Here is a 16,416-nt window from a genome sequence, read left to right on the forward strand (position 1 = left end):
ACTACTTTAACAATTAATTTTACAGGTGAAGCAAAATTATTTCTAACTTCACTTTGATTTTATTCCACTTCTCAAAATGCTACATAATATTCTTTAAATGTCTAATTACAGCCAGTCGGATGACGATTCTGGTTCAGCATCGGGTTCTGGATCTGGTTCAAGTTCCGGAAGCAGTAGCGATGGAAGTAGCAGCCCATCAGGTAGCAGCGACTCTGACTCTGGTTCAGAGTCAGGCAGTCAGTCAGAATCAGAGTCTGATACATCTAGAGAGAAGAAACAAGTTCAAGCAAAACCACCAAAAGTTGGTGGAGCTGAGGTAAAATACATAAATAAACACTCCAGTGAAAGATATTAGAATTTGCATAGTTATCTCCTATTGCTGTTTTCATAGATAAAAACTGGAATGAAAGGCTTGTAAAACTGTTAGGATTTGAGTTTGGATTGATTAATAAAACATCTGTGTATGGAAAATATTAAGACCAAGATTTTAAAAATGGGTACCTGAAGCTATGCTCCTAAATCCTTAAAAGGGCACATAAATAAATAGCCTGATTATCAAAAACACTGAGCACCCAGCAGCTCCTGTTGATTGTAATAGATTTAGCCCACTTTTGAAGATCAGGTCACTTATTTAGGCACCTACACTACTAAATCCTTTCTTAACTTTTTTCATTTTTGATAATCATGTGTATTATACTTTAGCTTGCTCTTGTCTGATAAACTGTTGAGCAGAAAACTTCAAATTTGCATGTAGTTAGTCTTCCATGAGGAGGAAGTTTGCAAAAATCTAAATTTTCTAGAAAATTGCTTCTGCGCCTATCCAGTGAGCTAAAATTTGCTCTAGTTGTTTCTGTGTGTAATACATAAAGTTGTAAAGTATTATGACTCCCCTTAGATGAAAGAAAGTAAAATAAATATAATACTAATTAACATAATTCTGTTTAAAACTCAGTTTTACTATTCATTCATTTTTTTAAAGTGTTGCAATGCTTCCATATGAAGCAAAATTATTTGACTATTGTATTTTAACTACATTCCTCATTAGAATTATTTGAGTTTTAGCATTTTAAAATTGAAATGTTTTAACAATGGCTATAGCATAGATATTCCTTTGTGTTAATATAATCGTTTAAAAACTTGTCATAGTTCTTACTTAAATGTACTGTAAAGCATGCTACATTTTGCATTAAAATGCTATGACAAATTATAACATTCTCCTCATTCTTTAAATTGAAAGTTGTTTATTTTATTAGTAAAACTTCTGTTAGGCAATTTGATGGTATTAAATCATTGTAAAGTTTCTCTGTATTTGACTGCATGACTCTGCTATTTGAATTCTGTTTCAGTTTTGGAAATCAAATCCAAGTATTCTGGCTGTACAAAGATCAGCAATGCTCAGGAAGCAGCAGCAGCAACAGCAGCAGAAAGCAGCTTCATCAAACAGTGGGTCAGAAGAGGTGAATAGCTTATTTTGAATCAATGTTTTAAATGTAAACGTAGAGGTTTCATTGCTCACTGCATTAAAAGAAAAGTATGTAGAGGCAAATTCTCTCCTCATATGTATGTGTAAAAGTCTGTTTAAAGTCAGTAAGAATGGTGTACACACATCTCAGGAGAGATTTTGGCTCTTCTAGAAAAATGTTGAATCATATTTGGCTAAGTAGTGCAGAAATTAGCCACTTTAGCCAGATTTTCTCAGATTGTGATCCATGGACCAAGCTGGCAGGTTACTTATTACTGGTTCACATCTGTGTTTCCAGCTTCTAAATTGCTATAAGTCTAAAAAATACGTTTAAAATATTACTTTTCCATATAAGCAGTTGCTGTAGTTTTTGAAAGTTTGTTATGCAATAGTGAATGGGAGGAGGAGTGGCTCCATGACAATCCCTGTGATGATTGGTCCATGCTGTTTTAAAAAAAGTTTGAGAACTTCTGAACTCTCTTCCAGGGAATTACTTTCATTTTCTGGTTGTAATGATTTCAGAATTGTTCAGATACACAATAGAAGGTTCTAAAGTCTGAACAGTTGATCTTATCTGAATCTAGGATGCAAGCACATGTTTAAAGGGAATATTATTGAGGTAGAGAGGATGAAAGTTATCTGTTAATCAAAAAAGTTTGTGGACATCTCTCCTCACTTTTAAAGAATCATTAAACAGTATGGTCAGAAGGGTCTTCATTTTCATGAATATCTCCATTTTCTTCTATTACCCTGGACTTCTGATTTTGTATGATACAGTTGTTTTCCTTTTTAACTGTTTGTTAGTTTTATGTTAAATGTATTATGACTACTGCCGGAACACATAGAAAATCTTATAACTATTGCTAAGTGTTTCTTCCAAAAATTTTCTTTTCAGAATTAATTTTTTCCATAACTGTTCTCTGCCTGAGTGAGAATTATTTTAGGAAAGTCTGAGTTAATATGGTTCTTCCATTATTTTGGAGAGTAAAGGCAGTGAAGAATCAGATATATTTTTGCCGTTCTTAAAAAACATTTAAAAAAACTTTTAGAGCCTCAGTGGGAGTGGGTAAAAAGGTAATATTTGGGCTCATCTTTAAACTACAGAGGCCTGTTGGAAGTTCATTTTGATTGACTTATAACAGTTTTTAAAATGTACTCCATGCAAGCACAATAGTTTTTAAAAAGATGAAGGTTTTTGGAATAAACATGTTCTAGCAAAACACTGCCCATGCATGCATAAATCATTGTGAGGGATTTTGAATCATACTAAAATTTGGAAACCCTGGTCATATTCAGTGCACCATTGTGTACAGAAGGAGACAGGGAATCAAACATGAAGACAAAATTTATGCCAGTTCAGGAATGGAAGCCAAATTGCTAACAGTTCCTCTTGTAAAAAATGTTGATGAATTTTATATATTTGTTGCTTTCTCTGCAGGATTCAACTAGTAGTGAAGACACTCTGGATGACTCATCCAGTGAGACCAAGAGGAAAAAACATAAAGAGTAGGATATTTTAAATATAAGAATACTATATAGAAAAATTTCCTTCATGCTTGCATATTTCAGTATTTATATATACTTCATCTCATATATAAAAGTATTTCAGTTCTACTCTGACTTCAAGTTGGTTTTTGGACTTGAGGCTTGATTTTTGTCACTTTTCACTTTTGATTGGAATGTTGGGATATTTTCTAATATATAGATGTTTAGATTCATTATATATTTCAAGTTGAGTCCTAGCATGTAAAATAGGACTTTAAATTCCTCATTTAGTAAAATATCTTGCATCAGGTATACTTGTATTGATCATGTCTGTTCAAAAGCAATGCTTTGTAGAATCTACAGTGGAGCATATTGCAGCATACTTTTCCTGCTGAATATCCTATCCTAAATGTTATCTATGTATGGCTGAGGTAATTCGGAATAGGTTATACAGGTCATTTTATCTCCAGGTCACTAGTTGGAATTAAACAGTTAGTGACAAAGTTGTTACAATTTGACATCTTTTGAAATCTCAAAGGCAAAAATTGACCATCATGTTTAATAACTAATTGGCAGCCTTATTGATCTCAGCACAGCAATCAAGGATTGAGTGGTCTATGGAAATTAAAACTATCCTTTCTCCCCGAGAAGCATTCCCTTCTCCTGGTCAGAGTTGAGGAATGTTAGAGGTGCAGTGTGGGGAAGCTTGTACTGCCATTGCCTGTGTGATATATTTTAATGGGAAAATTAACCACTTCAATTTCTAGGACTGTCAATCTGGCCCTTTTCAGGAACTCTTAAAAAAACCAAAAAAATCTCTTTTAAAATTAATGTATCATTTTTCATATTCAGTTCTTTTTGGTTGTGATTGACAAAAGTTATTTTTTTCTGTCCTTTTTAGTTTAAGAATTCACAGAAATCTATTAGAGCATGGAAAACCAAAAACTGTTGTTGTTTTATATATCTAAATCTAATATAACCAATTATTTTATTTTAATAATATTTTCACAAGTGTTATTTGTTAGTGGTTATCTGACAAAATATGCAGAGACCTCTGTCCATGTTTCTTGAAACAGAATATTGAGCCATAAAAGACAAATTTTCATGCCTGTTGCCTGTTTGTCCAAATAGTTACTTGCCCATCTACATATCAATTTATCAGGATGCCCAAAATCAGTATCCATGGAAGAAGCCCTGATTATAGTAGGCTCATATAATACTATAGCATTAGAAATGCTCGTAACTTCTGAACAAATATCCATCTATTGAAACTCTGAACATTGAAAATATAATCTTTCTTGTTTCTGGAAAAGTTAAAGTGAAGGAAAGTGCTTCTAGCATAATTCCATTACTTCCTGATTTGCAGTTTAATGAAAAGGCATCTAGCATGTTTTTTTTCAAAAATTGGGTGGTATTCATGCAAGTATCCATGTTCATAGCAGTAGAGAGATCAATGAGTTTTCATAACATTTTCTATCCATTCTTAGTAATTTTCTATCCCTTTAATGACACTGAATTAACAACTGCCTTAATGTTATTCCAGTTTCAGGTGTTCATATGCTGTAATGCTGAATATTCTAATTCTTGACTTTTCTGCCTTTCAATATATGCAGTGAAGACTGGCAAATGTCTGGATCAGGATCTGTCTCTGGGACTGGATCAGATTCTGAATCAGAGGAGGATCGAGAGAAAAGCAGTTGTGAAGAGAGTGAATCTGACTATGAGCCAAAAAATAAAGTGAAAAGCAGGAAGCCTCCAAGCAGGTAAGAATTCTGGAATTTAAGATACTTTATGATAAGATTTCTGATGAGAATTTGAATGAGTTTTCTCTGTAAGCTCAAATCCAGATGTAACTGTTGTCAGTAGAGTTCTATATCCCAAGAGTGGAATTTTTTTTTTTTAATTACAAAAGATGTTATCACAGTGAGTCATAGTGAACGTTTTTCCCTACATTGTCTAATTGTGTGTGGTACAGTTGAACAAACACTGTGAAATATTAATACTCTGTAAGAAATGGGAGAACATTTGTGGGTATTTCTGTATTGAAAACATCTTTGTTTTGTCAACTCTTGTTCTTGTTAAGAATTAAACCAAAAAGCGGGAAAAAGAGTGCAGGACAGAAGAAGAGGCAACTTGATTCATCAGATGAGGATGAGGATGATGATTATGATAAAAGAGGGTCTCGTCGCCAGGCAACAGTCAACATTAGTTACAAAGAAGCTGAAGAAACAAAGACAGATTCAGATGACTTGCTGGAAGTCTGTGGAGAGGATGTGCCGCAACCTGAAGAAGATGAATTTGAAACTATAGAAAAGTTTATGGATAGTCGTGTTGGACGAAAAGGAGGTATTTTTACCTAGATTCTCAAAATGTTACAGTGAATCCAAGAACAGTTTTTACAGCTTTTAGGTATTTATGTTGCTCACAAGACATACTCATCTAAACTTTCATTTAAAAACAGTTTCTAGCCTAATAAATGCAAAGATAACATCATAAATTTGAATTCAGAGTAAGTAAATGGAGTATTTTTGCTCATGTGTACGTGCTCGCACACACCCTGTTAATATCATTGGACATTTGCTCTAAAGTCTAATGATAATGCTCTGCATATCCGCGTTAACTGTTGAATTGCTTAGTAGTTTGGGGGGTATAATGGAGGAAGGTGTAGGAATGAAACCGTTGGAGATGGGAATTGGGAGTTGCTTCAGGGAAGAAAATACAAGCATTATCTTCACTAAGAAAAAATGTGCTTTTTTACTGTGTTAACTGGTCAAGGAAAACTCTAGACTCAGCCCTAGAGTTGACCTCAACAAGCTAACATTTTAACTTACAACTTACCCTGTCTATATTAGGATATTAACATGTGTTAATTAACATGTGCTAAAGCACACCATTCTTCCTAGTGTAGATATGGCCAGAGAGAGGAGAAAAGAGGAGAGAGAGGATGAGAAGGGAAGGGTAGAAAGAATGATGGTCATAGAGGTGAGCGTATTTTCTCACTGAGTGATGCTGAATGTGGCAATAAGATGATGGATAAATAAAGATAAAACTAAAGCTTTAGTTAAGATATAAAATACATTGTTTAAACTTCGTTTTTGTGCAATCTTCCCTTTGATATCAGTGGGAATTTCATGTGGATTATGCGGATAGTATTTGGAGTTCAATATTTATGCCCTGTCCCACAGCCATAGCAAAAACTGCAATGTGGGGCCCTGTCCAGAATGACTTTTTGATATCCTGTTTTAAATTCTTTAAAAAACGTTTGTTATAACTTACAGTTAAACAAATAACATTTTTTCGTTTTAAAAATATACAGTGTGCATTTTAATACTGTTTTTCATCTTCCCCCAAAATAATGGTAAACGTACATTAGATTTAAAACATTATGAATTATTTCTCCTTGGTTGTGGAATATTAAGAATTTTGGAAAAACGCAGTTTCATAACTTCATAGAATCTTTTTCTTCTTCAGACTTGACAGGGAAGGGAATTCTGGAGTTTTGGAAAGGGAATTCGCAAGTGCATGTATGTAGTGAATAACTTTGATCCACACCAGAATTTTACCACTGCTACTGTCCCCTTACATTTTAATATATGCTCTTTTATAAATTATTTAAATTATAAATATACAGTAGCATTCCTACTTGGATGAGCCTAAACAAATAAAGAAATAATAAACTTCATAATCAAAGATATACCAAACTTAAGTTCAGATATGAGTCCCATATCTTCCTTTTCAAAGGTCTGTGGCTCATATCTGAATGGATTCTTAATATGGTCTGTTGAAATATTTATTACATTAGATAAAAGTTTTGCACTATTAGTGCTCCTCCCAAACCATATTCAAAACCAACTCAGTCTGTTTTACGTTTTTTTTATGCAGCTCCAGAATAAAATAAAATCTTACTCCAAAGGGAATCATTGATTTAAAATCTATGGTCTAAATGTAATACAAATGCTACATCTGTGAAATATCTTCCACTCTTCTCCTTTATACTAAACATAGGTAAAATATAAACTATAATATGCTAAAATACCCTGATCTGTCCTGTGCAAAGTTTGTAGCTGTGTTGTAGCTGTTTTAGTCCCAGGATATTAGAGTCAAGGGGGTGAGGACGGTAATATCTTCTATTGGGCTAACTTCTGTTTGTGAGAAAGACAAATTTTCTAAGAAAATTTTCGAAGAACTCTTTTTCAGATCTGGAAAAGGTACTCAGACTGTCACAACTAAATGCATTGTTTAGCTGTTCCACTTTGTCATTAGCTGTGACACTCAATGCATTTCCGAAACCTGAAGAAGAGCTCTGTTTTTGGCCAAGTCTATGCTAGGAGTGCTTTGCTGGTATAGGTGTACCATCAAAGCACTCCTAGTGTGGAAGAAGCTTATACTGGCAAAACTGGCAAAAAAACCTGGCAAAACTGGCAAAAAAGTTATAAGTAGTTTCAAGTATTGAACATATCCCTGAGTCCTGTTGTCAATTTTTGTTTTCTATTTTTTTTTAATGTTTTTCATCACCCCCAAACAAAAGGGGAAACAGACTGACTATGCAGGTGAAATAGTGAAATTAACTAGACACAACCGGGTGACAAATGCACATGTGGAATTTTCTTTTATCTCTTTCAGTTATAGGTGGCTTTAGGTGTTACTTGTAACAATGCTAGGTTAAAAGTTTTGTACAGAAAGAGTTTTTAAATGGACAATGCCCTTTCAAACAAACCTCATAGAATTCATTATAGGGAAGCTTCTGTGGACAAGTAATGGGAAGAGAACGAGAGGACAGCTGCTGCGGAAAGGGTAAAGGGGAAGCTAGTTCAATGCCATGCAAATGAGCTCCAGATTGTGTGCTGCACTGTATTAACAGCTAAGTAGCTTCCTACTAACTTAACCCCTATTCAGTAGAACGCAGAAAGTTCACTAAATAGGACGCTTAATCAGTGACCAGTGGGATGATATTGGGAAGTCTGTCTGCACCATTAGGACTATCATGCCACCGATTTCTGACTACACTGACACTGTACTAGTGGAGATTCATATGGTAGAAGACTACAATGTGGTTTGCATTTCTTAAAGCAAGATGTATGCAAATAGTTGTGAGATCAATATGTGTGTGTGCCGAGGTCCTGGGCTTGAATGTATAGTTGAAGCCCACATCACCACATCTTCATTGCCATTTTTAGCCATGTTTGCTAGATCAGAGCTAGCAGGGGTGTTCCTAGCTGAACTACAATCACACCTTCGTTTGCATTGTAGTCATACACTGAGAAGTCAGGGTAGACAAGTAGACATTAGTAAAATGTGACCTTGCCAGCTCTTCCTGGATTACCAGAATATTGAGTTGTCACTGGAATTTTGGTAGTCTGCAGTAGGGTGGTTATGATTGTTGCTCCCTCTTAGCACCTGATGCTGCATAAAAAAGCCCTTTGAGTGATGGGATTGATGTTCTCTTAACATGAGATGTCATGGCAAGCTTGTCAGTTCTTTTTAACAGTTTATTTTAAATATTTGTAAGGTGGTTGTCCACCCCTTCTTTCATCCACTCTCCTCCTCCTGCTTTCACCTTCAGTTAATTTAGATGCTCAGTTTTATTGATTACATTGTCTTATTAAGTCAAATCTTTGAAACTATTTTCTTGACTGGCATATACTTCTACAGCAGAATTATGCAAATAACACTAAGTGGAGGAGAACTGCTGAAGTGGTGGTCATGTGTTAATAAACGCTCATATTATAAAAACATTACCAATTGATTTATTTTAATATCACATTTATTGTTAGGTGATTCCCTGGTATATATGTGCTATTAAAACTTTTTGTTGTGATTTCCTTCTCAGCTACTGGTGCAACAACCACCATCTATGCAGTTGAGGCAGATGGTGATCCAAATGCAGGGTTTGATAAAGCAAAGGAGCCAGGAGAAACACAGTATCTGATTAAATGGAAAGGCTGGTCCCATATCCATAATACATGGGAGACTGAAGAAACTTTGAAGCAGCAGAATGTTAAAGGAATGAAGAAACTGGACAACTACAAGAAAAAGGATCAAGAAACAAAACGATGGTGAATGTTATCTATAGCCATCTTTCATAATACTGATTTTTTTTACCAGCATGTGTGCTCATGTAGTATTGTAATGAGATTGATCTCTGTATGAGAGTATATTTCTATAGTATATATTCAGCAAGAAGATAACACAATCTTTTTATTATTAAAACCACTTATACGTTTTAAGGTGCTGCAAGGTGCACAACATCTTCAACTTTATTCCATTGAGCGTATGAGGATGTGCAGCATCTTGCAGGATTAGGCCCTTAATAAATAGCTAAGCCTGCTTGGAAATTATTTTTCCAAAATGTTTATAATTCACATGTATTATAAAGTATTTACACAATAAACAGTATAAATAATGGCCTACCATTTGCTTTTCTTGACCATTGTACTTGGAGCTGAATTTTTGTAGCAGGTGTTTTTTTCCACTGAGATATCTCCTTGTTCCTTTCTCAAAAAAGCTTTCCCTGCTACTTTCCTCTGGTGCTTATAGTGAAAGCTTTAGGACTGTCAAATTGTCTCAGTTTTAGAACCAAACAATGTGATGAATATTTACATAATTTCCATTTCAGGCTGAAAAATGCTTCTCCAGAAGATGTGGAATATTATAACTGCCAGCAAGAACTTACAGATGATCTGCATAAACAATATCAAATAGTGGAGAGAATAATTGGTAAGTAACAAATTGAAGACTGGAAATAACAATAAGGATAATATACTGTCATTGCTTCTTTTTTCATAGAATCTTAAAAGTCTAGGGCTTGAAGGGACCTCGAAAAGTCATCAGTCCAGCCCTCAGTCCTGGGACAGGACTAAGTAAACCTAGACCATCCCTCAGAAGTATTCATTGAACCTGTTTTTAAAAACCTCCAGTGATGGAGATTCCACAGCCCCCCCCTTGGAAACCTATTCCAGAGCTTAATTACCCTTGAAGTTAGTACGTCTGTCCTAATATCTAATCTAAATCTCCCTTGCTGCAAATTAAGTCCATTACTACTTGTCCTTCCTTCATTGGACATGGAGAACAATTGAAAACTGTCCTCTTTATAAGAGCTCATAACGTATTTGAAGACTTATCAGGTCCCCTCCAGTCTTCTTTTCTCAAGACTCAGTATGCTCAGTTTTTTTGGCCTTTCCTCATGAGTCAGGTTTTCTAAACCTTTTATTATGTTTGTTGTTCTCCACTTTACTCTTTCCTGTTTGTCCCCATCTTTCCTAAAATGTGGGACCAGAATTGGAAACAGTACTTCAGATGAGGCCTCACCAGTGCCAAGTAGAGTGGGATAGTTACCTCCCGTGTCCTATGTATGACACTCCTGTTAATACACTCCAGAATATTAGCCTTTTTTGCCGCTGCGCTGCATTGTTGGCTCATATTCAATTTGTGATCAACTAAAACGCCCAGATCTTCGTTAGCAGTAGTACCATCTAGCCAGGTATTCCCCTTTTTCCTTCCTAAGTGAAATACTTTGGACTTGTCTTTATTGAATTTTATCTGTTGAATTCAGACCAGTTCTCCAAATTTTATTTTTGTGGATAATGAATTTATTAGAAGCCTTAACTATTTTATTTTCAAACTAAAATATTTTGGATATATAAATTAGAATGAACATTAACCACGGGTTCTTCAATTCTGAGCACAGTGTTACTTGATTATGTCACAAAAATGAAGTAAATGTCTCATTAAAATCAAAATTATTGATGACGTATTTCAAATGTATTCTACAGCTCATTCAAATCAGAAGTCAGCAGCAGGTTATCCAGATTATTATTGCAAGTGGCAGGGTCTCCCTTACTCAGAGTGCAGCTGGGAAGATGGTGCTCTCATTGCCAAAAAATTTCAGTCATGCATTGATGAGTATTTTAGCAGAAATCAATCCAAAACCACTCCTTTTAAGGACTGCAAGGTGGGTACAGGTTTAAGATCATTTTCATAGACGTATGAGAATTGAGACAATAAAAATGTTTGTAGGCGACTGTGTTATTCTCGGGATTAGGGACAGTATATAAAGTTTTTCAGATTACAGGATCAATTATTATAATTTCTTAGGTTAGTAATGACTATTGAGGAATATAACATGAATCAGTGATCTTATTAGTTCTTAGTAGACAAATGTCCCCATCGTAATTATTTTCATTCATAAATGAAATTATGTTTACTAGTGTAAAACTTCTAAAAGTTATGTATATAAACATAATTTAAATTATTTTCCATCCTCTCCTGCAATTTAAGTCAAATTATACTTAGAATCTTCAAACGTTCAGTAGTAGGGCTAATGTTCAGTTTCACTTTGATAGGTTTTAAAACAGAGGCCGAGGTTCGTTGCACTGAAGAAGCAACCATCATACATTGGTGGTCATGAAGGCTTAGAGTTAAGAGACTATCAGCTAAATGGACTGAACTGGCTCGCTCATTCTTGGTGCAAGTAAGTACGTTCTGAAAGTCTGTTGCTTTGCTATTATTTGTAAATGATAGAAATTCATAAAACCTTAGCAGAATGGATTATTTTGTCATTGGAGTAGTAAATTGTAAAGTAGAGATCTGACAGGAATTGCTTTCACCTGCAAATACATAAATTTAGCACACAGTTGATTTGTACATGCAAGACTTTTATAGTTTTCCTTTTTTCCTCTGGTGCTTATATATGAAATAAGCACTAGAGGATGTATATTTTTAAAATTCATGCACAAGAATTATTTAAAAGCTTTATATAGAACAAAATGATCTTGGGTGCCCTTTTTACCATTTAATGAAGGATTTCCAGACTGCAGCAATGATAGTAATTAAGATTCTTCTTTGAATGATTTCATATGTCCATTCCATTGTAGGTGTCTATGTGCTCCAGTGCACAGTTGTCGAAGAGTTTTTCCCTTAGTGCTATCCATTGGGCAGCACAAGTGCCCTCTAATGCCTCATACTCCACATGCAGGCATAAAAGGCTGAGCCTTCCCTGACACCCTCAGCCCCCTTCATTTCCTTCCTGCTGCCCATGGCACTTCTTGGAGATCCTTCTCCTAGCTTCTGCAAGTCTGTAGTCAAGCATGTAAATAGTATGTGTTGGAGTCCTGTATTGTTAGTATAGTTTATTAGTCAAAGTAGTAAGTAAGTAAATTAAAAAAAAATAATTAAAAAATTGTGTTTGTGTGGATTTGGCACCCAGTCTGGAAACTCTTGTGGTAAGGCAATGCCTAACAGTGACCCTCATCCCAGCTGCCTTAAGCGCTTGACGAAGGCTCATGTGAGCGACAAATGTGCTGATTGTAAGGGCTTAAAGGCAGGATAATTAGATTGAAATCTGCTGCTGAAATCAACGCTATGTCATCCATCCCAACCATCTACCTCAATCCAGGTAAAAGACACCTCTGTGTCAATCAGTAGCACACCTCCAGCATTTCCGGTACAGAGAGGTAGATTGGCATTGCCATTACCAAGGAAGAGGCACTGTAAATTGGACTTGGTACCGGGATCTTTGAAAGAAGCGAAGAGGTTGAGCTCCTCTAAGGTTCGGGTGAGTGCTCAAAGAGGAGGCACTCCCCAGAGTACACCTCTAAGCAGGGGAGTTCGTTGACTCCAGAGCCCAGCTGAGACCAGTTCTCAAAGCACCATAGAATTGTAGGACTGGAAGGGACATCAAGAGATCTTCTAGTCCAGTCCCCTGTACTTATGGCAGGACTATGTATTATCTAGACCATCGGTGACAGGTGTTTGTCTAGCCTGCTCTTAAATAACTTAAATAAATGATGGAGATTCCACAACCTCCTTAGGCAATTTATTCCAGTGCTTAACTACCGGTCAGGAAGCTTTTCTTAATGTCCAACCTAAACTGTCCTTGCTGCAATTTAAGTCCATTGCTTCTTGTACTATCCTCACAGGTTAATGACAACAATTTTTCTCCCTCTTCCTTGTAACAACCTTTTATGTACTTGAAAACTGTAATCATGTCCTCTTATCTTTTCTTCTCCAGATTAAACAAACCCAGTTTTTTTTTCAATCTTCCCTCATAGGTTCCTAGACCTTAATCATTTTTGTTGCTCTTCTCTGGACTTTCTCCAATTTGTCCACGTCTTTCCTGAAATGTGGTGCCCAGAACTGGACACAATTACTCCAATTGAGGCCTAATCAGCATGGAGTAGAGTGAAAGAATTATTTCACGTGTCTTGCTTACAACACTCCTGCTAATACATCCCAGAATTATTACATTTTTTGCAATAGTCAGTGTTACACTGTTGACTCATATTTATCTGGTGATCCACTGTAATAGGAAATCATTGGAATCACCGTACTCCCTACTACCGGAGAGTGCTTTCCCAGTACCATCTGCTCCTAAGGCATGTGAGGCTGCAAGAGAGTTGTTGAACCTCTTGGTGTTGCTGTTACCCTCAGTTCAGGAGTCTTGTCTGCCACCAGAGCCTGAGATACCGGCATTAGTAGCTTCACCTCTGCACTGGGCAGGTCCAGCTGATTTGGCCATCAGGATACCAATCAAGATAGTACCATCTAGGGGAAAGCCACAAATGATCTCCCCTAGTCTGAACTGTCCTTGCCAGTACTGACGTGTACGGTCCTGCCATGGTCGCAGGAAGAGTATTCTTCATCAGACTTTGAAGTAGAATCCTATGTCTCTAGCTGATTTCACCATCAAGAGAATACCACCTACCTGCCCTGATTTCAACCTCAATTTAATCAAGGAACTTACCAAAGAGACTCTTCAACCACATACAGTGGGGATTGGGGCCATATCAGTGGCCTTAGTGGAAACCATAGGGGTTCCCCCCCTCAAATCGAATGTCGTCCCCATATCCGTCTCAGCTGGCTTCATCTACAGGCCATCAGGATCATTGATGCCACAAACATCCTAGTGTTGGTACCAAGCTCAGCATTGAGTATCCACAAGAGCAGCAGAAACTGGACCGGTCCCTTCTTCCTCTATGCGCTGGAGGCAAGGGGTGGTAGAACCTATTTCTCTGCCTTCTGATGATTTTAAGACTCATGTTGAGGGGGATGGCTATGGCCCTGAACATTCTTCCTGAGGAGATTCAGAAAAAATCTGAGGAGTTGGTGGACATTTTGACGTCTGTGATCCAGCTAGACTCTCACTCCCTATTGATTATGCTGTTTTAGAGCCTACCAAAGGTTTTTTGGCAGTCCCCAGCTTCCCTGCCACTGACTGCAAAAAGACTGGAGATGAGATACTGTGTCCACTGTCAGGGGTTCAAGCACCTCTATAATCATTGCCCTCTGGGCTCACTTCTGTTGGCAGCCAATGAGAGAGAGCAATAGAGTCACCAGGTGTCAACGAAAAATGAAGAGGCCAGAAAACTGGACTTATTTGGGACGAAGCTTTATGCTATAGGCAGGTTACAGCTTCATGCTGCAACCAGCAATCTTTGCTAGGGTGTTACAATTTCATCCCGTGAGATACAGTTCCAAAGTTCAGGGATAAGCTACCAGATGATGCAAAACAAGAGTTCCAGACTTTGATCAAGGAGGACAAATTGCCAGAATGGCTCTGCAGGAGGGTCCGAATGCAGCAAATTCTGCACTCATGGCATGGCCTCTGCCATCACAATGAGTTATTCGTCTTGGTTACACACTTCTGGCCTCCCTCCAGAGGTGCAACAAACAGTGCAGGACCTCCCATATGAAGGGCCATTACTCTTATCACTGCCAATATGATGGGCATGTTTTTGTAAACCAGTCGGGGGAGGGGAAGTTAATCTGCAGGGAAGCAATTCTACTCTGGGACTCCTGTATCAGCAACTCTATACTTCTGAAGGTAGCATAACTCCCTAGGGCTCAGAATACTCTGGGACTCATGTATTAGCAAATCTATACTTCTAAAGGTGGCCTACCTCCTGGAGGCTCAGAATATAGTGGCAGATTGCCTGAGCAGGTTGTTTGTCAGTCACCACGAGTGGTCCCCAGACATAGCAAGATCCATTTTCCAGGTCTGGGTGACTCCCAAAGTGGACCTGTATGTGAAAAAAACCAACAGAAAATGGCATCAGTTTTCCTTCTAAGAGGCCCGCAGTCCAGATTTGTTAATGGACAGTTTCCTACTGCCATGATCAGAGGGTATGCTATATGCTTTTCCCCCCCATCCCTCTTCTGCCCAGAATTCTGTTCAAGATCAAAGAGGATGAAGCCTGTCTTACACTGATTGCCCTGTGTGACTTTCACAGCTCTTAAACCTCTCAATCAGTCCCCCATTGTCACTCCCACTTCACACAGACTTGATTTCACAGAATCATGGCTGCCTCTTCCACCCCAATCTTCAGGCCCTTCACCTAACAGCCTGGAGGTTTCATGGTTAACTTTAGGCGTAGGAGTCCTGCTCTATAGAATTTCAGGACATGCTGCTGAATAGTAGTAACCATCCATTAGAACTAAATGGAACAGGTTTTCCTCCTGGTCCAGACTGAAAGGGCTTTCCTATTCTTGTTTCTGTTCAGCACGTGCTGGTCTATGTTCTGTTCCTGAAACATCAAGGAGTAGTGATTAGCTCGATCTGAGTAAAATATTGCTTGGTTAATATGAAAAGAAATAGTAAGTAGTAAAGGAGAGGAGAGACTGCACACTCTGAATGATAGGAGAGCTTTAGCATTTTATCTGGAATGTACTAAGATTTTCAGGTCTTCCTCCTGACTGTTCATTACATTTGCAGATAGAATGAAGGGCGTTCCTGCGTTCACACAAATAATTTTGTCTGTATTTGACTGTGTTACCAGTTGGTTAATATGAAGCTGCCAGATAGTGTTTTGGGTCATTCAGCTAGGTCCTAAGCAATCTTAGTAACTTTTCTGGCTTGTGTGCCCATATTGGACATTTGCAAAGTGGCAACCTGGTCATCATGTCACATGTTTGCCTCTCACTACTCTATCCCTTAGCAATTTAGAGATGATGCTGAATTTGAACAAGTGATCATCCAGTCCTTATATAATTATACTATGAAACCACATCCAGTTAGGCCTGCTTATGAGTTACCTACAATGGAATGGACATGTTAGTCACTCGAAGAAAAAATGGTCCCTAACTTTTCTGTAACTGTTGTTCTTCAAGAAGTGTTGCACACGTCCATTCCATGACCTGCCTTCCTTCCCGTCTCTATCTGAGACTTTTGGTAAGAGGAAACTGAGGGCAGTTGTGGTGACTCAGCGTTTTTTGTGTGAGGCAACAGAGAGTGCTTGCGCTGCTCTGATGGGTACCACTAAGGGGAAAACTGACATCTGTGGATTGCAACACATAGACACCTACAGTGAAATGGACATGTTTAACCCATCTCAAACAACATCTGCTACAGAAAGGTTTGTAACCATTTTTTTCTGAATTGGTAGTATGAAAACCTTCTTTCTTTGTTTTATTGCTGAATATATGGTTAGAAGCAATGGTCCTCATAATCTATGAGCTAATTAAATTTCCTCATA

General features: G+C 37.4%; 1 protein-coding gene across 2 annotated transcripts in view; it reads left to right on the forward strand.

Moving 5' to 3' along the window:
- CHD1 (chromodomain helicase DNA binding protein 1) overlaps positions 1–16,416 on the forward strand; it is a 68,633-nt gene that overhangs the window by 19,563 nt on the left and 32,654 nt on the right. For both annotated transcript variants that reach the window (XM_067569149.1, XM_067569150.1), the window contains exons 3-11: positions 112–316; positions 1,347–1,457; positions 2,901–2,968; positions 4,561–4,710; positions 5,031–5,293; positions 8,778–9,003; positions 9,564–9,664; positions 10,720–10,898; positions 11,290–11,417. In XM_067569149.1, coding sequence (XP_067425250.1) covers positions 112–316; positions 1,347–1,457; positions 2,901–2,968; positions 4,561–4,710; positions 5,031–5,293; positions 8,778–9,003; positions 9,564–9,664; positions 10,720–10,898; positions 11,290–11,417 — 1,431 coding nt within the window. The remainder of the gene's footprint in view (positions 1–111; positions 317–1,346; positions 1,458–2,900; positions 2,969–4,560; positions 4,711–5,030; positions 5,294–8,777; positions 9,004–9,563; positions 9,665–10,719; positions 10,899–11,289; positions 11,418–16,416) is intronic.

This window comes from Emydura macquarii, unplaced genomic scaffold, assembly GCF_026122565.2.
Source record: "Emydura macquarii macquarii isolate MOO-44397 ecotype Brisbane River unplaced genomic scaffold, CSIRO-AGI_Emac_v2 contig_2897, whole genome shotgun sequence".
Taxonomy (NCBI): Eukaryota; Metazoa; Chordata; order Testudines; family Chelidae; genus Emydura; species Emydura macquarii.